Source organism: Phoxinus phoxinus (assembly GCF_949152265.1).
Source record: "Phoxinus phoxinus genome assembly, chromosome: 25".
Lineage (NCBI taxonomy): Eukaryota > Metazoa > Chordata > Actinopteri > Cypriniformes > Leuciscidae > Phoxinus > Phoxinus phoxinus.
Window position 1 is genome coordinate 17,365,476 of NC_136900.1, and position 26,664 is coordinate 17,392,139.

Sequence of the window (26,664 nt, forward strand, 5' to 3'; positions counted from 1 at the left end):
CAGTACGAGAGAACTCTACGTAAGAGAACACATTTTATTAGATTGTAAAAGATATGAGGAAGAAAGAATTGCGTTAGAAATACAAGGTGACCCTTATTATTAAATGACCCTTATTACCAGTCTGGGTGTTTACCTTCACAAGAGTGAGCTCAACTGTTGTGCTCTTTGGACAGAGAGTGCCATTAAAGAATTAAATGGTTGTTTTTATAACACTGATTGGGATGTTTTTAAACATGCTTGTAATGACTTAGATGAATTGCTTGATACTGTAACAAGTTATGTACTATACATGCAAGATATTATTATTCCCAAGAAGATAATTAGAATATATTGAAGGGGCGGTCAAAATCCCTTGTCTCTTCAGTCAGTTATATATATATTTCATTCCATATCCTTTTGAATGCTTACATTAATTTTTATACAAATCAATAATCAAATATATATATATGCATTATCACATAATCATTTCTATATTCTTTTGTGCTTGTGAAATTATATATTTTCTCTAGAGAGCAATGCCATTTCTCTGCCTTTCTTCCTGAGGAGATATGTTTTGGCTAACTGATAATACGAAGCTCAAGCACTCTTCGGCCTTGGCGATGTTATTTGGTGGTGTTATGTGTGTGTGTGTTTGACTTTCTACGTAGGCATTTGGGACCCAACGCTCAGCCTCATCGACGCTCTCCTCTAACCTGCGAGGTTAACGCTGACCTAAATCTAAGGATTGGCGACAGCTATCCTAACTAATGGCGATAGGCACCTTTTATCTGCTCACATGTGTGAAATTGTTTATGGTTCTATATTCTCTTAGCCAATCAGATGTATGATGATGCGATGCTTGCCCTTGCAAAATGGTATAATTGGTGTATGATTTTGTGTAAGGGAGAGTTGGCTTGCGACCTCCTCGTGAGACTTTGACGCTCGCTCTACCAATGAAACTGCAAACTATTCTTCAGTAAATTTGTATCTTTTTGATTGAACCTCACGACTCCTGGTCATCTTTTCTACATATCTGGTCTCGGGTCTAATAACTGTTAACCCCTAACAATATCCAAATAACAAACCTTGGGTTAGTAAATCCCTTAAAAGTGTCCTTAATCAGAAGAAGTTAGCTTTCCGTCAGGGTAATATTCACCAGCAACGAGAGGCCCATAAACTGGTTAAGAAAGAGATAAAGCTGGCCAAAAAAAGGTTTAAAGGAGTTGAACCAATTCTATGTGAGATTTGACTGTCATGATTTCTCTGAGGATCTGTCTAAATTCAGGGAGGCTCCTGAGGGCAGTAAAATTCAGATTAGCGAAATGGATGTCTGTAGAATTTTGGAGGGGACTGACCAGAGAAAAAGTCCCGGGCCTGACGGCGTTTGTGGCCACCTGCTCAAAAATTGTGGTTTATTTTTATGTGATATCTTTTCTTGTATTTTTAAGCTTTCTTTAGCTCAGATGGATGTTTTGCATTATGGAAAGAATCAATTATTGCAATAGATGTTGGTACTATATGTTGGTTGATTGGCTGGCTGACTAGGAGGCCACATACGTGTAAATGGCACCTTGTCTGAGGCCCTCGTGTGCTCTACTGGATCACCCCAGGGGTGTGTCTTATCGCAATTGTTATTTGTATTGTATACAAATTGCTGTCGTAGTACTTCTGAATCATCATCCATAATTAAATATGCTGATGATTCAGTGATAGTTTTTTTGCAGGACCATGAGGTGGGCCATGGTCCAGTCGTGGACAGTTTTATAGAATGGTGTGAGGAGTCATTCCTACAGTTAAATGTCGCTAAAACTAAAGACATGCGGTTTGACTTCTGTAGGAAACCATCTGCCTTGCCATGTACCATTGTAAATGGCTCAGCAGTGGAGACTGTCAGTCAGTATAAGTACCTGGGAATTATACTGGATGATAAACTGACCATTGAGGCCAACACAGATAGGATCTGCAAAAAGGTCAATCAAAAACTGTTTCATTTAAGGAAATTGAGGAGTTTTAATGTTGAAAGTTCACTTATGAAAATGTTTTATTCATCATTTGTTGAATCAATTCTCACATTTTCAATGATTTGCTGTTTCGGTAATCTTAATTTGATTAGAAAGAATAGGCTGGGAAGTTTTGTTAAACAGTGTCGGAAGATCATTGATGTCAATCTTGATCTGAGCAAGGTCTACCAGATTAGGTGTGTTCGGAGAGCAAATGCCATTTTGGCAGACCCTTATCACCCTCTACACGCAGAGTTTCGGCTCTTGCCGTCAGGGAGAAGGTTTGCCTTCTCTAGAAAGGCAAAGTCAAATTGATACACAAGATCATTTGTACCATTAGCTGTTAAATACTTGAACCAGCTCTAAACATCGCAATTTGTAATTTTTCCAGGATGACATTATGGGTTAATTGTGTTATTTTTGTATCTTTTACTGTATTTATGTGTTGGCTGTGCCAATGGCTACTGTGGAACAAATTGCCCCTCCTTGGGGATAATAAATAAAGAAACTGTTCATTTCCTTTGTTCTCTCAGAGATACAGTATCCCTCTCTTCCAGTTTTTCCAGTCTTACCCCTCACCTGTCTGTCACGTGTCTGTTTGTATTTGCATGTTATTATGGGCGTGTTTTACTATAAATTCAGTCTGAAACATAGAAAACCCATTTTGATTTCTCTTCAGCATCACCTCAAATGCTCTATTTGGCTGAAACCTAAATTATACAATTTACAAGAGGAATCTAAAACTAAGAACATTATCTTTTCTCAGAACTGATTTTTTTTTTTTATCCTTGTTTATACAGAAAATGTCTACTTCAGACTTACATTCTGCATTGTCATCTCCACTTCGAAGAAATGCTTATGATGATGATGAAGATAGTGACAGTTCTCAAAATGAAAGGTTAGTATATTTTATTTGCTTAATATTAAACTAATGCTGAATTATTATTTAGTAAATTGTTTTTTTTATTTTTTATGTAGAAATATTTGTACATGCTTTTATTGGCCATGTTAATTTCTTGTTATCTAGATGTAAAAAAGAAAAGAAAACGAAATGTAAATTTATATAAGGCAATGTGAGTTTATTAGGGCAGGTCACTTGTACTATAGACCTTACTCAGAGCAGCGCCATGACAAGTATTGAAAGCGAGGCTGTGAGGAATAGACTTACCGTCTTTTCAGTGGCATACGCAGTAAAAAGCTGCTTAAAGCTCGTAGATCACTTATAATTTTACATAGCTATTTTTTTTTTAGTTTTTGTCGACTGAAATTTTTTAAAAATATATTTTTGCAGTGTTTCAAAACAATTCAGAACAATCCAAAAACACATTAAATAATACAACCCTCTGAATGAATGAATGTCTGTCCCTCACAGCATCAGAATCATTCCTGTTAATAATGGCAAAGATGGCGCTCTTATGAATATGTTCTATGGGCCTGACCAAATACGCACTTGCGGTCTTTTGCATTTGACTATACCTGTGTCTACATTATGTATTTCCTGTATGTGGCACAAGTGTTAGAACTGCAAGTGTGTGTAGAACTTTTGATTACCCGATGGGACACAGACACACTTATAGTGTTGCAAAAATGCAAGTGTTTACAGAGCTTTTTTTTTTTTAACTTTTTTTAAAAATTATAGCGCTTCTAATTAAGTGATAAAGAGTTGCAAATGTAGCACAAAATAAACATACACTGTTAAAAAACCTTTAGAATCTACTCAATAAAAGTGTGGTAAAAATTTTCACTCATTTTGTTTGGGTAGATTTCATCCTATATTTTTCAGTAAGGAGGACTGAATTTAACAGCTATGATAAACGAAATTAGGTAAAGTCTACCTAATATTTCTCAATACATTACACATTATTACTTATAAAAATGGAGTAATAATAACTCTATTATTAGCAGAAAACAGTGAATCTACTTCATAATAATAAGTCAATAGAAATAATTAAACAAAACAGAGCAATTCCAAGAGGGTCCTCACACCATCGGTGCTCGGGCCCTAATTACTTACGTATTACTTGAACAAAGAAACTCATACAGGTTTGGAACAACATAAGGGTGAGTAAATTATTACATAATTTTCATTTTGGATGAACTATCCATTTAATGCATAAAGGTACAAAAAATAACCCAAGAATATTTAATTTCAAAAGACACAACAAATCACTAAAATATACTTAAAAACTTATGATTAAAAAATATAAAGGGGTTTCCAAGGGATGTAACAGTCTTTGGCAGTACAACAGCTCATTCCATTAATTTCAAGTGACACAACATTCAAGCGCCATGACTAACAACATCTTAAAACTAATACAAAAACAGACAAAGACAAATCTGTTGACTAACTTGCATTTCTGTGGTCGTTCTGATGATGGTCTGAGACTCTTATTAATCATGGTCTTTGATGTCATGCACATGAAGAACTTCACTTGTGTTCACACATCCTCACTCGCCCACTTTCACAGCAGACACAGACTGCAGCCTTGAGTCTGTAAACTTTGTTTGAACCGCCGCAGAGGGAACGCAAGGCCACACCTTAAAAGTGAAACCCGAAAATTAGGAAATTCTATTTCCCCCCCCAACAAGAGGAATCATGCCTAAGCCTCAATCCCTATTCACCCCTTGCCCCCTTGTTTTCAAGTGTACATCTTGGCCCTTAAAACAGAGTTACAATGGCCAAGGGGTTGAAATATTCCCCTACGAAATGGAACGACCCTTCATGAACCCGATACGTCATCAGTCGGCGACGATGGCTCTGACAAGGAGGGCTCTGTGGAAATCTCTGTCGGTTTTAATTTTCTGCTCGGAAACGAATGATCTGTCTGGTTTCCTGTGGAGTCCCTGGAATGATGGAAGTAGACATTGTTGAGAATAACGGTTGCCAGTGCTTGTCTTTTCTCCATACTGTGACAATAATTGTAACGTTATATCACACATCAAGCTATTTAACAAGTCACAAATAAAAAATTCTAATTAAAAAATAAACAGGTCTCAATGGGATGAAACAGTGACAGTCTGTGGCAGTACAACAGCTCATTCCATTAACTTGCACTTGAGGCTTTGAATCTTTTTGAGCTGTTTGGCTGCATCACGTTCCAAAAAAGTTTTTGGAACATGTCAAAAGTGTATTTAAGGGTTTTGGGTTACTCCAGGTTGAGGGCGCACATCAGCCCCATCAGAATGCATTCTGTGGTTTTGTTTCCACGTCTTCTTGCCCTCTATAACAACCCACACATCTGATGGGTCCTCCTCGGCTGTGGGATTATGCATCACCACAACTTTCATTATTTGGTTTGTGTGGCCCTCAAGTTCGTCCTCCAGTTAAAAACAAAAACAAAAAGCATATAATTTTTTTTTACGTTAGTTTAAGCATATTAACAACATGTTGTTCCAATACAGTTGTCTTTTTGGTCATGCCATTTATTTCATGACAAAGCAGGGTTTCTGTATTAATCAGCACTTCAATTTAAATTCTTGACCCCAGTATCTCAATATAAAACAATTAGCAATCTAATCCTTTTCTTTAGACGGAAATATCTTGTAATGATTGGAATAGACTGTAATGAACAGGTCAGTCCATTCAGAAAAAAAATATGTCACCATAGAACAAAGGAATAACAGAGTTGATTTTAGATTTTCATAATTAAATGTCCCATATCTGTATCTTTCATGAACTTCTTGCATGGCCAAACCAATATCAATATCAAACATTATTACATTAACTTGCCAATGTTCCAGATAAAATGCTAAATACTTAATATTAAACAATTATACAAGTAAAAACTAAAAAGGAAATTAATGTGAAATGAATGATTACATAATTTTAATTCTATACCTTTAATAGACTACTCCAGTGTTCTACTTATTACAACTCGTGAGTTTCCGGTAACAGTGTTCAGCGCACTTACATAAGAACGCAGATTATTACTAAATTTTATGGCTGTCAATTGATTAAAATTGCTGAAACCTGTAACACTGACTATCACAGCAAGCCTATTCCCCACTAAGTCCAGTGCTTATCTTCTTATTAACAGTGTTTTTCTCTTAATTATCATATTTCATACCTAAGGATGCCCTGAACCGTAACGAAAAAAAAAAAAAAAAAAAAATCTAAGATTACGATAAAGTTGAAGTGATACAAGATTAAAGTCATTATATTTTGAGAATAAATTAAAGGTTGTGTAGGTAAGAATTGTCTAAAGAACTTTTTTTCAAATTGGCTTAAACTGTCTTTATATACCAATACATAATTAAAATGTAAGTACTTTGAAAAAGAGAGTATAAAAATTGAGTGACTATAGTGTATTTAATCTTCAAAAAACACTGCTCATTAATTCCATTCGGGACGAAACAAGTGATTGGCTTGCGCGACTGTCACTCTCCGTCGCCATGACTACCGCCGCTATTATTGGCTCTGCCCACGTGCGCGCAGTCGCGCACCCGTTTTTAGGTGGGAGTGAATGGAATTAATGAGCTGTGTTTATTGAAGATTAAATACACTAGAGTCACTCAGTTTTTTATACTCTCTATTTCAAAGTACTTGAATTTTAATTATGTATTGGTATATAAAGACAGTTTAAACAAATTTGAATAAAAGTTTTTTTAGACAATTCTGACCTACCCTACCTTTAACTGCTGTTACGAGAATAATTTTGAAACATTACGAGAATAAACTTATTTATTATAATATTTTGCGAATGAAATTCAAAATTACAAGAATAATGTCAAAACTTTGATCAATCATTTTATAATATACCTGGCAGTCTTGGAAGAGCTCTTCTTGGTACTCATGAGGCAACAGAAAAAATCCATTCCTTTTTTTCTCAACGTTCCAGAAAGTGCGTTCCAGAGGCATGATATGACTCGTTTGCCTCTGCAAGGATAAGTTAAATGTCAATGTCATTAGGAAAACTTTGGCACTTGAAACGGCACTGGCCATGGAGCAGAGCAGAGGAGTGTCATAAAGAACATTATACATTATGTTGTGAGCTTGATGGTTCACCCCCATCTGCAAGTGAGGTGTACATTACAACGTCATCCACAGTGTGGGTGTCAAAGGTGCTCAGTGTAGAGGGCAGTCGGGATTCATCTAGTGGAAGCAAGTCAAAGGTGATCAAAGGCTCTTTTCTAACTAATTTCACGGTGGCCTTGTCTTCTAGGTCGGCAGTTGAAGTGATGGTGAAAAATTGGTTCCCAAAGTCTTCATAGAGTAGTCCAAATTCCCCTTGTAATTTGAATGTTTGAACAATTTTAGAAACAAGATCTTCCACTTTATTTGGAATTCCTGATGGAATTATCAATTTTCAGATATTGTTTTCTTCATTGATGACTCGCAACTGGACTGACATTTTCTTTTGGCAGTAGGCCTATGTGTTCAGCTGAAAGAAAAAGAAGAGATAGCAGTTTGTTAACATTTGACACGTTTACTTGGCACACCCACACATGATTGATAAGGCATGAATAATTCAACTGAAGCCAAGGGGCATGCATCTTTCAATTCCGAATACTGAAGAATTTTAATCTACCCTGTGGGCTCTATTTTGAAGTTCCTCATGTGCTCATGGTACCACCCACTTAGCAACTTCAGAACAAAGATAGGATTGTCATGCACAGCGATTATTTGGAGTATTTCTCCAAAGTCGGGCAAACTCCAACCTCCTGCCGATCCGAAAGGCAGCAACATTCCAGCACAATAGTCAGTGCCTAAAATGGTGACTTTGTTTGTCCTTTTCACAATAGCTGCCCTGGGAAACTGCTTTGCAAATTATTCTTTAATGGTGTCTTTTTAGAACCTGCACTGCCACTTGAGTCATTCTGGACACAGAGAATTTTGGCTTTGGATGCGATATGCTATCATTGATTGGTGTTTGCCATTGTCATAAGAATGTTTCTGAATGACCCAGTCTGCCTCAATATTATGTTGAAGATTCTGTGTTTGGCTTCGAATCGCATGGTCCAGAGCAACACAAGTGGTCCAAAAGCAGCAGTGTCAGACAATGCTGCTTCGACATGCAAGGTATGGCTGGACTTAGTCCGCAGAGGAAACATTCCTGCTCTTACTTCATGTTCCTGGATATGTGAACGCTCTCCAATGCAAAATGAACAATAGTGTGAGGAAGAAAAGCTTTCAACCAACCCACTGATGGAGTGAAGCTGCAACATTATCTGCTACTACAGCAAATACAGTGCACGCCCTTCACCCCTTTGTCCAGATTTGTCTCAAAAATACCATTATCTTACAAGCATTTCAAATCTTTAAGCAGTGGTCCCAACACTTCTGGGTATCCATATTGGGTGACATCATCTGCCTTACAAAGAACAGCTAGATAAATGGATCTTAGATTAGTTCGCATGGTAGCACGGATGTCTGCAAACACAATACACACTTGTGACTTTATGCTTCTTGCGGGGACGTCCCTAAAGGGTTGCATACTTCAAAGTCATCTATGTAAAGAATGGGTGGGAGTGTAAGCTCATCTCCAGATAAAAATCTGTTTTCTCTGTGTAAAGATCCATCATGCAATGATCTACATTCAGAAGAAACATTACATGGCCTTCTATTCTATAATATTGTGTCCTGAATGTCCTGGTGGGCAATATGAAGTTATTCGACCAGTTTGGTTGTCACAATACTGCTAATTGACATCCAGAAGCTTCCTTGGCCTGTATAGCAGCGCATTATTGCCTTTGATTATGAAGTTATTGCTGTTTTTAATGTGCCTGACATTTGATAATGGCCAACTTTGTGGGGTACATCATAGCTGAGATTAATTTGTAATTTTGTCCCCATGTTGAATTGGGGTTCCATCACTCTTTTTGAACCCTCTTTTTTGTTTCCACACTGCCCCAAATAAATGGCATACACCATGAGCATATGCAGAATCAGTGTAGATGTTGGCGACTTTGTTTTTAGCCAACAGACAAGCTTCAGTACGTGCTTTTAGTTCAGCCACAACTTAGGGCTGGGCGATATGGCCTAAAAAAAAAATCCCCGATTTTTTCATAAAAAATCCGATTTACGATTTAAATCGATTTTTCCCCCCCCCCCTATTTAAAATCAATCTGCAGATGACAAATAAAATAGTTTAAAACAAGTTTTAGCTAGCCAAGATGGGAGGCCCTGCCTTTGTAAACAGTGAAAATGTAACATAATAACCTAACATAACATAAAATGGGTGTAAATGTAAAAAAAAAAAAAAAAAAAAAAAAAAAAAAAACTTGCATCAGTTGGCTAAACAGAATTTTAAGTTTAGTGACAACACAATGTTTACATGGTACACTGACTGTATGCTACTGTTTTTATTACTGCTCACAATTTCAATTCTTGTGATTTGATTCTGATCTTGATTCAATATCGATTCCTTTGGATAAATATTAGGTAGGCCAACAGTAGATACGTTAATGTGTTGTTAATTTTTCTCTCCCAAAAAAAAAAGGCACCTACTGTATACAGAGCGTCAGCTGGTATTATTATTAAAGGTTAAAATAACATCTCAATTTTATTTTAATGCGTTTTTTTACAATGACAACGTTATAATATTTGAATGACATAGGTAAAAATATAATAAAAATGTAATATATTTATCATATTTAGCGAAATACTCCTCTCTACAGACAATTGTTTAAGTCCAACTACGTGCTATGGTCATTAAGGGCTTTCCTGAGGTAAACGTTACCCGACTGTTCTCCAGCTGTTTATGGACCTCTGTCCGCGGTTGAAAAACACTTGATCTATCGATTTTATTACATTACATACTGTAGGCCTATCTTTCAAATTGCCTATTGATCATTCGTGTTTATTTATATTAACTAAGTTAGTAGTAACAGATGACCGGTTCACGTGCCGCTTGAACTGAGATCTGTCTGCGATCTTTCACGTCACATTTACAAGCACCAAAACGGTGTTTATTGTTTGAATTTTGTAATTAAATTGACAGAATCTGAGAGCTGAGAATTTGTTTTATATCAATAGTACCGTAAACCTTCTCTGTCGGTGTCACCGTCCTCTTTGCTTCGCGATTTTCTCTGCGTGAGAAAAAGGATGTGAGGCGTGAGAGCGAGTGGAAAGTGACAACAGCGTGAGTCTCACGGAGTCACGGTGAATGCGTGAGAGTTGGCAGCCCTGCGATTCAGTTAGTAAATGTTTTTGGCGGGTGTGCTTGTGCAGCCGCGGTCTTGTTCATTTGCCATGTTGGCACATTTGTGTAGCTCTATGGCAAACGCGCTGAGCGCGTTCGGAACTACGGAAGCCCAGAGGGGAGCGTCGGCGGATATTAGAGAGAAAACCGATTTTCATTCAAACACATCGATGTACACTACACACTCGAGTTAATCGATAAAATCGATTTATCGCCCAGCCCTACCACAACTTGTGTTGGTTGTGCTGAGCAAGGTTGCTCACAATGCTGCACTGCAACAGAATTGAAATCTAAAGCAAGAACCATCTACAAAATAGTTCTAGTAAATCAGCAGTTTTATGATGGGTGTAAATTATGACTGGATAGCCCATTGTAACAGCAGAAGCTTTATCGTAAGCAAAATACAGCAGCTAAGTCTTGTTGATAGCATGGTTGGTAGCCTTGAGCAACATTATCCAATTTGGTGCTATAACATGCAATATGTTTTATCCAGTCTTAGATCTTCCAAATCAAGCTTCAGGACATGTGGTGAGTGTTTAAATCCTTGGGGCATCCTAGTGCATGTATATTGTTTACCTTGGTAAGTGAAGGAAAAAAAGGTGTCTGCTTTCGTCCGTTAACGGGATGCTGAAAAATGCACAGTAGAGATCAATTACAGTGAAATAATTAGCAGCAGGCGGAACATTTGTCAATAGCGTATGCGGATTTGGATCTTTTGCCAGCCAATCTTCCACTACCTCATTTACCTCCCTTAAGTCATGTACTAGCCTCCATTTAGACTTTTTTGCGTTTTCAACTGGTAAAATAGGTGTGTTGCAATAACTAACAGTTTCAACCAACAATCCAGCCTTTAACAATCCTTCAATTGTTTTTCTGATTCCTTCTACTGCTTCCCGCTTTAATGGGTATTGTTGTTTTCTTGGTAGCTGAACTCCTGGTTTTACTCTAATTCTAACAGGATTTGCTGACTTCACCAGGCCCACATCTGTGTAATGTATGGACCATAATTGTATAGGTACTTTTTGTTCCATCTGTAATATTAGTTCCTTCATTTTTTAATTCAATTCTTGTTTCTCTTCCGTATAAATTTGAGGATCCCTATTATAGCAGTCGTGCACAAGATTTTAAGGTGTGTCATATCTGGTGTTTGAAAAAGGAAAGGGTTTTCAGTGGCTTTCCTTTTTTTTTTCTCAGTAGCTTTCAACATCATTGGTTCAACATCATATTTTGCTTGACACCCTTCATTAAGGTATAGTATAGAGTAACATGTGGGATTGAGTTATCTACTCTAAACAAAGTTTTGATGAAGTCACGTTCTTGAATTTGCAATGCTGCCCTGTTGGTCCCACAACTATATAATTTGAGGTTAAATGTATATCCTGTCCCCTTGTTTTTTCTAACCATTCTTTTTCCAGTTTTGGGTCTCTAGGGGGTCATATCTCATAGTACAATGAAACTCAGTTTTGGGTGAACTTGGCTTCCTAAGGTGTTCCTTCATATATTTTCATTTGTTTTATGCCTGTTTTATCTATGTATATTCCTTCTGGAGAGCACCTTATTTGTCATTTTAGTTTGCATATAGCATCCCTACCCAATAGAATAACTGGTGGTTGTTCTGACACTAGAGCAGGAATTTTTATTCCTGAGTCTTTGAATTTTATGCTGACTCAATTACCCCTCCCCTCCCAACTTTACCTGAGTTTATCTTTATCTCTCATGTGGTTAGCAATGATTCCAAAAGGGTGGCTTTGGGAAGGCTAAATTTGTTTAGGTGTGGTCTCGTCTCAGGGCTTCAAGAGTTTTTTTTTATTTATTTTTATCACACCACGCCAGTCCACTCGGGGCCACTCTTGCTAAGGTTGTTTCAAATGTTTGATCTTTGTAAATTTTTGTAAGAACTTGTCCTTCCCTTGGAGGACAAACACCACCCTGACTTCACCCACTGGCAATATTTGAAAAATGCTGGAAAAGTGGGCAGAGCCCAGTGCACCCGAGATGCGTCTCTCTGTAGGCAAGGGTGTGGTTAGCTGGTACCCTCTTACGTCACAGGGTAGCACAACTTCCAATAGGAAAATTCAACTGCAGTATAGCGTGGTGGTTATATGGTGTTTTTTTGCACCATATATTGCAGAATTAAAACACTTTATACCCAAATGTCAAAAAAATTACTTGAATCAATGTAGCATCAAGCTGAATTGATGCCTAAATACTGAATTAATACTGTGAAATAATGAGATTTGTTTATATACAAATGTATGTTTTTATCTTTGCAGTCAGAAAATGAAGGGAGCAGTTCACAGTCATCTAGAGGAGAACATTCGTCCATACATTGATCTGATCGACACACTGCGGTCAGTTGGCATACAGAAGGACTTGGCATTACCGACTATTGCAGTGATCGGAGACCAGAGTTCTGGGAAAAGCTCGGTGTTGGAAGCGCTGTCTGGAGTTGCATTACCAAGAGGAAGCGGTGAGGACTGGTTTACTCTCCTTTGCTATTGCAAATTCATATAAACACAATGACAATTTTAGGTAGCCTACACCTCTCCAATTTTGCTCTATTGCACTTCCAGTCTAAAAGGTAGGATGGATCCATGAACTACCATCTGCATGTCACAGCAGAAAGTTGTTCTGGCAGCAACAAACCACTTAAATCAGATTTCATAAGATTGGTTAATCAGATATTGGCATCAACAAGCAGGTGTAAAGGTAAAGTGGTTACCAGATCAGTAATGCATGAGACACATGCAGTTCATTTTCAAGTCTATAAAAGATTTATAATTTGAAGTCAAATTTGTCAATTGACTAACTGAAATTGGTCCTCTTCGGCTTTGTTTCGGCCGATTTTACATGTTGAATCGGCGTCGGGCCGTCGGTGAAAGAGGGAACTCTGATTGGCTGTTCAGCTTACTGAACGAGTTAGTGCACGAGAATAATAGCAAAACCGCGAGCAAAGAAGTCAAAACGCTAGAGATAGAAGACTGTTCTAATGTTACGTCATCTTACCTGAATGTTCCTTGGTGAATATTTCAATATCAACATGAGCAGAGTGAAATAAAGAAAGTGTATAGCAGGATTGATATTCAAAACGGTTTGCACGCACTGCTTTGTTTACGGTTTGTGTATCTGCAGCCTGCATCGTCGGTTTTCCTTTTTGTATGACCAATATAGACGAATATGCAGAAATAGACAGTTGTCACATTTACACGCAGGTGCAGAACGCACATTCTAGCTGACAGTCGGCTGTAGTTCTCTCGGTGTGTTCAAGTGCAGCTTTTTACCCCGACGTGAGTTGACAACAGTAGGCTTTCATCAGCACTAGCTCGTCGGCGTCGGCTTGGTGTTCCAGGCTTTACAGGTACCACAGAGCCCGCCAGAAAGCTTGCCTGTGACAAGATGGCCGCCGGTGATGACGTTAGAGACTTCGCCGTATGACATAGCCTTTATTATGTATGGTGTAGAAGAGCACTTACACCCTCTGGTTAAATAATGCGTATTTTTTGCAGCCGCAGCTTTCTCAGATTGTTTCAACCCAAATTTGGGTCAAATATGGACAAATATGGGACAAATATGGACGTCACTTCTTACCATGGATCCAGGACGAGCTGTATTTAGAGCTTGATTAAATAAATGATTCGTTTATAATCGGGAGGACGTCTTAAGCTATGAAACTTGCAGGACGTTTTAATGGTACAAAGACCTCTTATATACCAAAAGATCAAGGTAAATTTGGTTTCTCATGTCATGACCCCTTTAATAATGAAAGAATGATTACTTTTCTCAGCACATGCACTGTTGTCACACTATTTTCCACTGTCAGTTTTCTTGGTTGCTAACTGAACTGTGTTTGCTATAGGAATTGTCACCAGATGTCCACTGGAGCTGAGGCTGAAGAAGGTTACTGCTGGAGTCAAGTGGAAGGCTGTTCTATCCTACCGTAAAAAGGATTCGGCATTTGTTGCAGGTTTATAAACTGCTTACAGTCTCTTTTGCGTTCTTAACTTGATGGGTTTTTTTTGCAACTGACTCGAAATTATCAATCTTACAACTGAATTTAAATTATGAAATTTTGCAGGTCCTATTAAACCCAGCAAATTGGCAAATGGAAATGTACCACATCCAACTTATGATGTAAGGAAATTTGAATTTGGAGATCCTTCATTAGTTGAAGAACATGTTACAGCAGGTTAGTAAATCTGCAGGAAAACTCCTTTCTTTTCAGAGTTACTAGAACATAGAGATCAAAATCTCAAGCTGCAGTCACAATCAGTAAATAAATAAACATTTGTTTTGTCTTATAAAATTGATGACTGTTGTCTTGGATGCTGATTCAGTCAATTAAATGTATTATTCCAGTTCATCATATCACTGCACAGAACTCATATTGCATAGCAACATCCATGTCATAATTACGAGATTCCGACTTGTAAGAAGCACCCATGTCCTCGTAGAAACTCAATACACCTCAAATACAACTCAAAATGTTCGGAGAGATTCGACTTATACCACGCGGCCGCTTTACCCCCTGACTGCTGCAGATTCATTTTGGCATTAAAAGTGTTGCCATAGAAACACATAATTCCGAAGACGTGAAAAGCTCGGAGTAGAACCAAAGTACCTTTAAGGCAGCTCATATCTCTTTGAAAAAGAAAACATCAAATTCTCCAAAACTGTTTGCAAATCTTACGATTAAATTTAATATTTGAAATCACCAATGAAATTTGACAACAACTGTCTTTTTTTCTAAACGCTTGTATCATGACAAAAAACTATATATTTGTAAAGCTGGACCAAGCTAATGCGCATGTGGATTCCTAGCACGTCTCAGACTGTTTCTATAGCAAACGGATCTTCTAACGGCAGCTGCAGTGACGCAATGACTTTAGCAATCGCCGATTGACTCTTTTCTTTAGAAGGCGGGACTCATTACGCCATATTGCACGTTGCACTTTCTCCCATTCATAATAGGAGTGAACCGTCTTTATGTATATAAAGTCTTTGGACCTGGTAGAACATATATATACAGTATACATATATGTATCACATACATATATATATATATATATTTGTATCAATGAAAGAGCTAAAGGGAAGCTTCAGGCTCGTGCTGCTTTAAAGGACGTATTTTTTCTTATAAACACAGTTAATTTTGCAGTGTGTGTGTTGTACAGCCCAGAATGAGCTGGCAGGAAAAGGGGTAGGAATATGTGATGAGCTCATCACTTTAGAGGTCATGTCACCAGATGTGTGTGACCTCACACTGATCGATCTACCTGGAATTGCCAGAGTCCCAGTAAAAGGACAACCTCAAGATATTGGAAACCAGGTGAGCAGCATAATCTGATTTTGCGCACCACATTTTAGTATCATAGACATCCAGTTTTAAAACTATGTCTTCATGTCTTGCAGATCAAAAATCTGATTATGAAATTTATTGAGAAGCAAGAGACTATAAACCTGGTAGTGGTTCCTTGTAACACTGACATTGCAACAACAGAAGCATTAAAAATGGCACAAGAAGTAGATCATGACGGCAGAAGAACTGTCGGTAATGAAGCAGATGATCCACACACAACATTTAATAACACCAAATGTCTTTGAGGATTGGAAGACTTCAAATCCTCAAATGCCATTTTTACAAAAAACTTTTTTTCATTCTCACAGCCATTTTGACCAAGCCAGATCTCATTGACAAGGGAACAGAGAAGAACATTCTGGCTATTGTCCACAACAAATTGATTCCTCTCCACAAAGGTTACACCATGGTGAAGTGTAGAGGACAACAGCAGATCGACGAGAACATTCCTCTGGAGGAGGCGACACAAATAGAGAGAGATTTCTTCCAAAACCATGACCATTTCAGGTTACAGACTTTAAAGAATATAATTAAAGAATTAAGCATTTAGCATGTCATTTCTGAATTCAAATAAATGTTATGTTTTGAGGTGCAAAAATAAAAAAAAATAAACATTCAGGGTGACACAACTGTTCTGATATAAGTTTAAACAATTTTTAAATGTTCACTTTGTTCATTGTTATTTTTTCAAGAATACCTGTTTGCCAAGCTACAGTATAGGCTATATGAGCTAAAGTAAGCCCCATCTGAACTAAGTGCCTTCTCTTTTTCTACAGAGACCTCTTGAATGAGGATAAAGCGACTATTAAATGTCTTGCTGTCAAGCTGACTCGGGATCTTGTTGATCATATCAAAGTAAGTTTGTCAATGTCTCAACCTAAAAGTCCTAAATTTGGTGAACTACATTTGTGGTTTGTGAGAAACTATAACCAAATTGTTTCTTACCTATCTTTTTCAGAAATCCCTGCCAGAGCTCAATCAGCAGATTAAAAAAATGTTGTGGGACGTGACGAATGAGCTTAAGGAGTACGAGACTGGACCACCAAAAGATCCTAAGGGAGCCAAACAGTTCCTCATTGAAGTAGGACCTCAAGTCATCACATCTTCTTGCTTAGGAGAATTATGATTAGGGGTTCAAGCTGCTGGAACCCTATGAAATTTAATGTAAACATTTCTTAATGTGCATTTTGTGAAAAAGATCATTTCATCCATATAATTAGCAGCCCTTTAAAAAAAAATAAACAGAATACAGAAAAAAAAGTAAAATTGAGAGATACATTTTTTTGTTTGCAAAATAAAATTCAGAATAACAAACTCACAATTCTGAGAAAAAAGTTTGAATTGCAAGATTTTTTTCTTTAAAAAGATATTAAATCAGAATTGTAAATATTTTTTTTTTTTTTTGCAACTACCTTAAAGTCAAGTTAAAAGAAGTAAATATTTGAAAAGCAAGGTTCATTCTGTTTAAATCCAATATTGTCTCATGCCTTGTGTGAACAGCCCCTGAAAATGTTCTCTATTCAGATAATACCTCTTTTACCTCCTCAGAAGATTCACTTTTGCTGTATAATGATATTGTAAAAGGCTAATGAAACAAAACAAATTTCTTCACAGACCCTAAAAAGATTCAATGATCAAATCAACTCTTTATCATCAGGGGAACGGATGAGTGCGGAAAATTTGTTTGTCCAGCTTCGGGCTGAATTCAAGAAGTGGAATGATCATCTTAACAGCACAAAAACTTCCTGTCAGTATATTTACAACATGCTACAACTTTGAATTCACTGTTGTTGTTTTCTTAGAGTTCTGATAAAAATGAAAAAGTCAATTCATTTCATAAGAAATCCATTTTGTTTCCAAACAAGTTCGCAGTTCAAAAGAGTTGAGCCAGAAAAAAAGAGGGAGGGAACTGCTCGGCTTCAGTAACTACAGATTGTTTGAGTCGCTTCTGCAAAAACATGTGGCCAAACTTAAGAAGCCAGCCATTGAATTACTCTATACCATCAAAGGTACCATCACAAAAGACTTTATGGTTATTGTAGAGAGCCTCCATTATAAAACCAATAGATTAGATCACCAATTTAATGACATTAATAGTTTTAACAAATGTGGCTGTTTGTCTTCTTGACTTTATGTATATCTCCTGAAGACATCATCACCACACATTTGACTGGCGTGGTGAGTGAGTGTTTCAGGAACTACTCTGTCCTTCAAAACATCGCTAAGGTAAATATTGCTCCTAATTGGTGGAAAAACTTTTTAATCCTGTTTAATCAAGCTCTCTTTCCTCTCTACTTTATCATTTGACTTTTTCATTTTGCTTTAGGACAAAATCAACAACATTCAGTTAACCCAGCAAGAAAAGACGGAGAAGAGAATCTTAGAGCAGTTTGAAATGGAAAACATGGTCTACACTCAAGATCCTGTCTACTTGAAGGTCTTGAGTGAGATTACGAATGAGAAGTTTTCAGAAGATCAGTTACCCATCTTTGACAAAAATTGCAAGTACAGTAAAATGATGGAGGCATATTATGAGGTAGATCTTCTTAGTTTCCAGAAACAAATAGCAGTGCAGTCTATGTGGAAGAAACTTAGTATCTTTGTTTTCTTTCAGATTGTGGTGCAGCGAATGGCTGACCACCTGCCCATGATGATCTCATTTTTCATGTTGACGCAGACTGCTGAGCTCCTGTCTACTGACATATTGTGTTTACTGGATGGGGCAGAAGTGCGCGAGCTCCTGTTCGAGGACTCTGATGTCAGCAGAAAGCGCGAAGACCTACGAGAGCGCCTGGATCGTTTGAGTGCTGCTCAGGAAGCAACTATCACTTTTTCTAGAGCAGGTTTCCCAATCGGAGAGCCGCGGCACACTGGGGTGCCATCTGGCGAGAGCAGGGGAGTTGTGTAAAAACTCCATCAAACATTTTAAAATGGCTACTATGTGTTAAACATTTTATTTTTTTTATGTACCATCAATCTCGGATGTCTCTAATAACAAAAAATAACGCACACAAATTTATAATAAAAATGCAAATCGTATTGCGGGGGTTGCGCATGATTTAATTCCCGTGCTTCATTCCCAGTGTGTCCACATAAAGCTGCCTGTTTTTCGCATTTGATAAAATGAGAAAGATAACAACCCAAGCTCTCCCAAAGAGACTTGACCTGATTGCAGTGGTAGAATAAATGAAGCAAAGTTTCTTCCTCAACTTTGCAAAAAACACACAGGTCAGAGATATCAACAAAAGAGGCAATTTGTGAGTTGGTTGGGTAAACATTATGTAGAATCTTAAAGTGTACCTCTCTTATTTTATTGGACATACAATATTTATCTGGGAGTAACCACGCCCTCTTCCAGTGAATACAGTCAAAAAAATGTAACACTAATGGCGACTGGTTGAATCTGGACTTTCTTACACATTCTTTCCTGGTCCGGGAGAGATTTTGTGTAAAGGATGGTTATTTTACGACCAACCCAACGTAATGGTACCCAACGGTACCAAGCAGACAAATAAACTTTTCCCGCCTCAGTTTCTCATAAATGATTGGTCCATTCACGAGAAATAGGTGTGACCCACCTTGACCATAAAGACAATCCTTGACCCTCGCTCTGTGCATTCCGCCAAAGAAAGAGCATCCAACTGAAACTGGTATACTGGTATACTGACAAAACTAAGCCATACACAATTCCATGTCATTTGATAATCAACGTCCTGAGGCAGCAGCTCGTGAGGCTGGGAAAATTAACTTCCAACATTCCAAGGATGTTTTTACTGCTCTTCTCCCTCTACTGCTCTGACACCTTTGTCATCCACACAAGAGGTCGAACAACAGTCCTGACAGGACTTGTACATCTGCAGAGTGAAGAAACGGACATGAATCATCATCACACACTTTCTCAACAGCATGTTTGCACTTCTGCACTCAGGCAGACATTACAGATCTCTGTACTAGAACATCTAGCTATTAAAAAAGTTCTTTCCCTCAGGCTATCTCCTCCTTATAGCAATTACTGCCAGTTTTTATATAATTCAGAACTCTATTACATTTTTGCCATCCGAGTTAGGCAATATAGTACTATGTAAATGCATATTTGTATTTGTACTTGTACAGGACATAATCTGTAAAGTCTTTTGATCTAGGTATATTACTTTTTATTGCAAATAATTATTTAAATCTTGTTTAAATATTATTTCTATTATCTTGTTTTATATATTTAAATATCTATGTACCCGGAGCTCCTGGAAACTACAACAAATCCCTTGTGTGTTTGCACACACTCACCGAATAAAGCTTTTTCTCATTCTGATACTAACAAATTTAAGAAACTTCAAAATTTTACTTTTACAGGCAACAGCTTATCTTTTACGTCTGCAGTGTGATGCAATTGTCAACTGTGATTACAAGTAGAGAAATTTAAGGAGTTACATTCAGGATTTTGTTAGGTCAGTGAATGTGGATGTTTCAAGCCAGAAGTGGCAGATTTGTCAACAATGTGATACTGAAGTATCTAAACTCCATGCGGGGGCCATTTGGATGTCGGAGAGAGAGAGAGCTCGGCCCTGTTGGTCTCCAACCCAAATTAAATGTGACACTTTTCTACAATATTCACTTCTCACAAGAACTGTCTCAATTGAAGAAGAAGAAGAGATCATTTTAAAGTGTAGCATTAACTTAAAAATGTACAAAGGAGGAAGAAATACTTCTGCGGCAGCAAAAGTTTGAGAAGGCAGCTGATAGAAAATATCTACAATTTCAGTGCAAATGAATCAACTGAATTTAACTTGTTCACAAAAAGCTCAGAAGAAACATGCAAGCTTGGTCAATTAATATAAAATATATTATGTATTAAAGCTTGTTTTTACATGTATAAATGTATATACATTTTAATGCAAAGTTTAATAGTAACCCTCAGGGGACGAATTGGGCGGCACAGCCCAAAATTGCATACTTTTACAAATGTGTAATTATCTTAAAAACTATTAATGATAGAGAGGTGCGTGATCAGACTGGTTGCTTACCAGCCGCGGCTGACTGGATTTAGCGTCCAGCAAAGTATCGGTAAGCAACCAGTCTGATCACGGCCATTTGACTGGTTTAATTGGGATAATTCTCTAAAACATCACTCATAAGAATAGATGAGATTACATTCATAAAAAGAAAACAATGTATTTGTTTGATCGATTTTTCCACATCTTTAAGGTATTATGTGTGTGTGTGCTCGCGTCTCATATGAATATGTGCGCGGAGAGTTTGTGTGTGTGTGTGTGTGTGTGTGTGTGTGTGTGCTCGCGTCTTATTTGTCTTGTTGATTTGCCTGTTGCGTTGCCGTCTTAATTCTCTTTTTCGCTTCCTTGGCGACTCTGATACATATCCTCGAGAATAAGAGTGATCCTCCATCATCAACAGACTTTCAGGTTTTTATATAGCAGTCTCAAGCAATCCCCCTCTTCACATTCAACACCGTGGCACCCATCGAGTGTTAAAACGCGAAAGGCGAAGCTTGAATTAACGGGTATGTCCCTCTTTGGCTAATGTACTTTCAAGATGGAGGGGCAACATGGCGACCGGCATTCGAACCCCTCACCCGTATGAATTTTCAATGGCATATTATACACTCACGAGAATACTTTATTACTTGAACGAAGTAATACATTAATGAGCACATTATATTTTTGAAAGAACTAAGTGTTTTTAGCTAAGAATAAACAAAAAAAGTTACACGGTGTAGCTTTAACTTTTTTCCTTATGATTTTCATTTGGTATTTAATGATTAGTGGATCACATTTAATTTATCATTATTGGGTGAATCATTTTAAGGGTTGCCAACAAGGACAATAAGAGACAATTGTTCTTTATTGTAAAATAAAGTAGGCTACACTTAAAATATTGAAAAAAACATGGTTACAACACTTTTACTGTAATACACCTTTAGTTAATTTTCGTAAGGGTGTTGATGGTACGATTCCGTGAAGGGTTGGAAACACTAAGAAAACAAGTCATTCAACTAACTTGGAGTTTCAAAAGCTCTGTAGCTTCATCACTAAGTTACATGCCAGTGATTCAGAATAGAGAGCAAAATGAGACGCACCCTTTCTCTTGCGTTTTACTAATAAAAAATAACGCTCAATAATGGTCAATGTTTATTCATTCCTTTCACAGTTATTGTTAAAACTACTGAATTGTCTGAGGGGGTTACATTTCTTTAAAAACGTTTTAAAACCATAAAAGCCACAAACCTTTCTTCAGGCGACTCGCATCAGCATCAGATGCAGGAGCGTGGCGCCGACTTATAACGTCATATAGCCAATCCAAACCATAGATCCAAACGCGACGCGAGCAGAACGCATGTCATCGCTGCGGGGCGTGGTTTGCGCTTAACTGGTTTGGGGGGGGGGGGGGGGGGGGGGTGCACACCGTGCATAGACAGACACATAATAAAAAAAAATATATATAAAAAAAAACATGTGAGATGATTTCAGAGTTGAATTCTTTGCGAGTGGGATTCTGTCTAAATGGCAAACTGGGTGCAGAAACTACATCAAGCATCTGGATTTTTTTTTTAGTTTGTTTCATGAAAGATGTATATATAGCTAAACATATAAGACAGTAGGCTATATAAATATATTTACTTATGTACAAAAAAACGAGGTGTCAAACTTTTTATTAGGACGACAGTCAATACCTGTCGGAGAGCAATAGGCAATTCCTTCCTTGGTCTTTACGTAGGCCTACTGTGTTTTCGTTTTGAAATGTGTTCATTGTTTATCTACATTATTATTTATGTAGGAACCGTGACATCTTAGTGTTTAACAGTGTAGAAAAAGCCATGTGGTTATCTAATGTGACATCAAGCTATATTGATATAACTGTAAGAACATGACAATGACCCGTGGATGAATCAACAGTGTTGGGGAAGCTAGTCTGAAACTGATATCCTGACATAAATAAGCCAGCTCTCTGTACACAACTATATGTCATTTTCCCGACAGACAGGCATAAGCTCGTGAGGCTGGGGAAATTCACTTCCAACACCTACAGCACTGGTGCTCAACAAGGATGTGTTCTTCCCACTGCTTTTCTCCCTCTACTGCTCTGACACCTTTGTCAAACTCCTGAAGTTTGCAGACACTACAGTCATTGGGTTCATCCACACCATCCACACAAGAGGTTGAACAACAGTCCTGACTCCTGACAGGACTTGTACATCTGCAGAGTGAAGAAACGGACATGAATCATCATCACACACTTTCTCAACAGCATGTTTGCACTTCTGCACTCAGGCAGACATTACAGATCTCTGTACTAGAACATCTAGGTATTAAAAAAGTTCTTTCCCTCAGGCTATCTCCTCCTTATAGCAATTACTGCCAGTTTTTATATAATTCAGAACTCTATTACATTTTTTGCCATCCGAGTTAGGCAATAGTACTATGATAATACATATTTGTATTTATACAGTTGTACAGGACATAATCTGTAAAGTCTTTTGATCTAGAGGGTATATTACTTTTTATTGCAAATAATTTTATATTTTTTTCTTCTTCTATTTTTTCTTTCTATTCTCTTCTGGAAACTACAACAAATCCCTTGTGTGTTTGCACACACTCAGCGAATAAAGCTTTTTCTCATTCTGATACTAACAAATTTAAGAAACTTCAAATTTTTACTGTTACAGGCAACAGCTTATCTTTTACGTCTGCAGTGTGATGCAATTGTCAACTGTGATTAACTGTGTGTGGCCTGATGCATAAACGTTGCATATGCACAAAATAGGCATAGACATGTGCGTATGCAATTTTCTATACACAGGGATTTATAAAGAAAAATAAACTAGGCATAAATATTGCCGTACACGCACTCTTTTATTAATGGAGAGAAATAAAGAAGAATCATTTTAAACTCGGTTTTCCATTTGAACCTTTCCATTTCCACATTTAGATTAATATGCCACTCTTATTAAAGGAGTTAAACACTGACATTTTATGAAATCATTATCCAGAAGTTACTGGAACTTTAATGGAAGTATTTGTAGTGGATGCTTTTGAACACATTTCCTGTGTCATGCTGTGATTTAATGTTGTAACTACAGCGAGTATTGCTTGATGCAATTCATTTTCAATTAGTTTTTGTCCATCGTGAGCTCATCATTGTATTATGAAAAGAAAAAGATTCACAATAGCGTGCCACTAAACTATATTAAAGCAAATGATGAGGTACAGCCACAGGAGTTCATATATACATGACAAAAAAAGTCTCAAGGCAAAATTATAAAGAGGTGAAGAACGCAAATGGTCATGAATGAACACTATTATATCTGTCCCTCATTCAGCTGTTACGTGAACGTAGCTTTAGTTTCACACAGATACGTGTTTTCTGGTGCCATTTTAAATGACCAAGCCATTTAAATCTCTTTCCACACAAAGAACAAAAATAACGTCTGACATCAGCATGACTTTTCAGATGTATCTGTAAGTGTGATGGCAAATTAAATGTTTTATTACACTTATCAAATTGTCTTTCTTCAGAGTAAATGCACAAGTGATTTTTTGAATTCCTCCTTTTTGTAGACTTCAGACTTTTGTAGACTTTTTTTGACTTTTTGTCACATTCAGAGCTCTGCAATTTCTTTCTAGAATGAGTTAGCAAATGACGCTTCAGGTCTCTTCGATATGTGAAACTCTTCTTGCACTGAATACATGTAAAATGTTTCTCTCCATTGTGACGTCTCATGTGAACCTGAAGGCTTGTGTTCTGATTGAAACTCTTTCCACAATGAGAGCATGTGAAAGGCTTCTCTCCTGTGTGAATTCTCATGTGAACCTTAAGAGATCCTTTAAATCTGAAAGTCTTTCCACACTGCTGGCACTTCTCACCAGTGTGAATTATTATGTGCTTGTCAAGGCGTTTCTTGTCTGGGAATCTCCTTCTACAACGAGGACATTGCTCTCCTGAGTGAATCTTCATATGTAAATTAAGGCCATGGTAACGTCTAAAACATTTCCCACACTCAACACATACGAATGGCTTCTCTCCTGTGTGAGTCGTCATGTGATTCTTAAGATTTCCTTTTTGTGTGAAGCTCTTCCCACACAGTTCGCAGGTGTAAGGCTTCTCTCCAGTGTGAACTCTCATGTGTGCATTAAGGGTTGATTTATTATTGAAACTCTTTCCACACTGATCTTTGATTAATGTTATTATGTAATGTACGTTTTAGGTAACAAATGTTATTTTTGTTCTCACAGACTTTAACAAGATTCAATGATCAAATCAAGTCCTTATCATCAGGAGAGCTGATCATTGAGGACAATTTGTATGTCCAACTTCGGGCTGAATATGTGAAGTGGAATTTTCATCTTAATGACACAAAGAAAACTTGTAAGTATATTTTTAAATTTAAGAAATACTAGTGCAGTGCCCATGTAAAATCAGTTTTTGACTCTGATGTTTGTGCTCTTCAAATTAAAAAGTCAAATAATTTCAAAAGAAATTTGCCTTGTTCCCAAACAAGTTAGCAATTCGGCTAAAGAGATGATAGCAACTATCCAGAAATACAGAGTAGGGAAATGCTCGGCTTCTGCAACTACAGAATGTTTGAGGACGTTCTGCAAAAGCATGTGGCCAAACTTAAAGAACCAGCCATTGACTTACTCAACACCATCAAAGGTACCATCACGCATCTCCATACTAAAGATCTTTTTGCACACTGGGGAAATTTTCCATTATAAAACCAAAAGATGAGATTACAACTGAATAACACCGGGAATGTTTTTGTAGTTTTAGCACATCGGATTTGTTAAACATTGTGGCTATTTATCGTTTTAATTTTTGTATTTTTCCTGAAGGCATCATCATCAAGCAGTTTACTGATGTAGTAAATCAATGTTTCCAGAAATACCCTTATCTTCTAGATATCACTGTGGTAAATATTGCTCCTTATTAGTGATAAACAAAACAAAACAATCATCCATTTTTAATCAAGCTTCCTCTGTACTTCACTTGATTCTATAGGACAAAATTTACAACATTCAGTCAATCCAGCAAGAGAAGGCAGAGCAGAGGATCTCAGAGCAGTTTGAAATGGAAAACATTGTCTACACTCAAGATCCCATCCACTTTAAGGTCTTAAATTAGTTTACTGAAAAGATGTTTTCAGATACCGAAGAGATTCTTTCAGATACCGAACAGATGTTTTCAGATACCAAAGTGACGTTTTCAGAAGAGCAGTTACCTCTTTTTCACCAAAAAAGCAAATACAGTGAAATACTGCAGGCATATTATGAGGTAAACCTTCTTAGTTTTCAGTTACAAATATGAAGCTTTGTTCAGAGACTGAATGGACTGCAGTGCTTAGTACCTGCTTTTCTTTCAGATTGTGGTGCAGCGAATGGCTGACCAACTGCCCATGATGATCTCCCTTTTCATGCGGAAGCAGACTGCTCAGCTCCTGTCTACTGACATGTTGAGTTTACTGGATGGGGCAAATGTGAGCGAGCTCCTGTTTGAGAACTCTGACGCCGGTAAACAGCGTAAAGACCTACAGGCTCGCCTGGATCGTTTGATTATCGGTCAGGAAAAAATGAGCAATTTTATCTGAACAATCTAGAGAAAATTATCTGAAAGGGCATCTACAGTATGTACCTTATGATAATCTTGCTATCTGACAACTCGTATACCTTTCTTCAGCATATTAGAACATTATGATGTATATTATTATATATATATATATGTATTGTATTGTTCCAAATATAGGACAAACCCCTGATTATAAGACCCTTTAAGGTCTACACAGGCCCCCAGACTCTGGGATTTTTAGAGGTCCCCCACCTCCCAAATTAAGCCCCTTTCACACAGTGCGTTGATCCCGGAGAATTGCTAGAGTGCCTTCTGTGTGAACGCAAACACGTCCCTGGATTGATTCCGGCATCGATCCCAGGATGGGGAGCTAGTAGTCTTGCCTGGTAGTCTTGCACTTTTCTAGTCTAGCTTTTCTTGGTCAAAGACTGCACAAGAAGACGTTTGACTGACATGTAACGCAACCAATCACAGTTCGTTTTGTTCCGGGTCATGTTTAGGGGCGTGAAAATATAAAGTTGTATACAATAACAGACTGGTGTGTGTCTTATAAATTATTCATTCAAGAATGTTGAACCAAACTTCACATACTTTTGAAAATCCAGCGTTTAGT

General features: G+C 37.5%; 1 protein-coding gene and 1 long non-coding RNA gene across 4 annotated transcripts; one reads left to right on the forward strand and one right to left on the reverse strand.

Annotated features, from left to right (window-relative positions):
• The first annotated feature begins 2,608 nt into the window (after window positions 1–2,608).
• LOC306993687 (interferon-induced GTP-binding protein Mx3-like) lies at window positions 2,609–26,103 on the forward strand. Of its 2 annotated transcripts, none has more exons than XM_079603683.1 (14): window positions 2,609–2,877; window positions 12,394–12,590; window positions 13,977–14,084; window positions 14,196–14,306; window positions 15,292–15,446; window positions 15,530–15,668; window positions 15,785–15,983; window positions 16,253–16,331; window positions 16,435–16,557; window positions 17,091–17,223; window positions 17,342–17,485; window positions 17,626–17,702; window positions 17,803–18,012; window positions 18,091–19,463. In XM_079603683.1, the coding sequence occupies exons 1-14, from the start codon at window positions 2,783–2,785 to the stop codon at window positions 18,382–18,384; spliced, it is 2,064 nt and encodes a 687-aa protein (XP_079459809.1). In that variant the 5' UTR covers window positions 2,609–2,782; the 3' UTR covers window positions 18,385–19,463. The 2 variants fall into 2 exon arrangements, with proteins under 2 accessions (XP_079459809.1, XP_079459810.1); XM_079603684.1 differs by lacking the exon at window positions 18,091–19,463 and adding an exon at window positions 25,849–26,103 and having other exon boundaries at window positions 2,664–2,877.
• On the reverse strand, window positions 3,931–21,796 carry LOC306993688. Of its 2 annotated transcripts, none has more exons than XR_013796516.1 (3): window positions 21,716–21,796; window positions 6,739–7,360; window positions 3,931–5,297 (listed from the first exon to the last, which is right to left on the reverse strand). It is a non-coding gene; the product is annotated as an uncharacterized lncRNA (long non-coding RNA). The 2 variants fall into 2 exon arrangements; XR_013796517.1 differs by having other exon boundaries at window positions 4,018–4,823.
• Window positions 26,104–26,664: the final 561 nt, after the last annotated feature.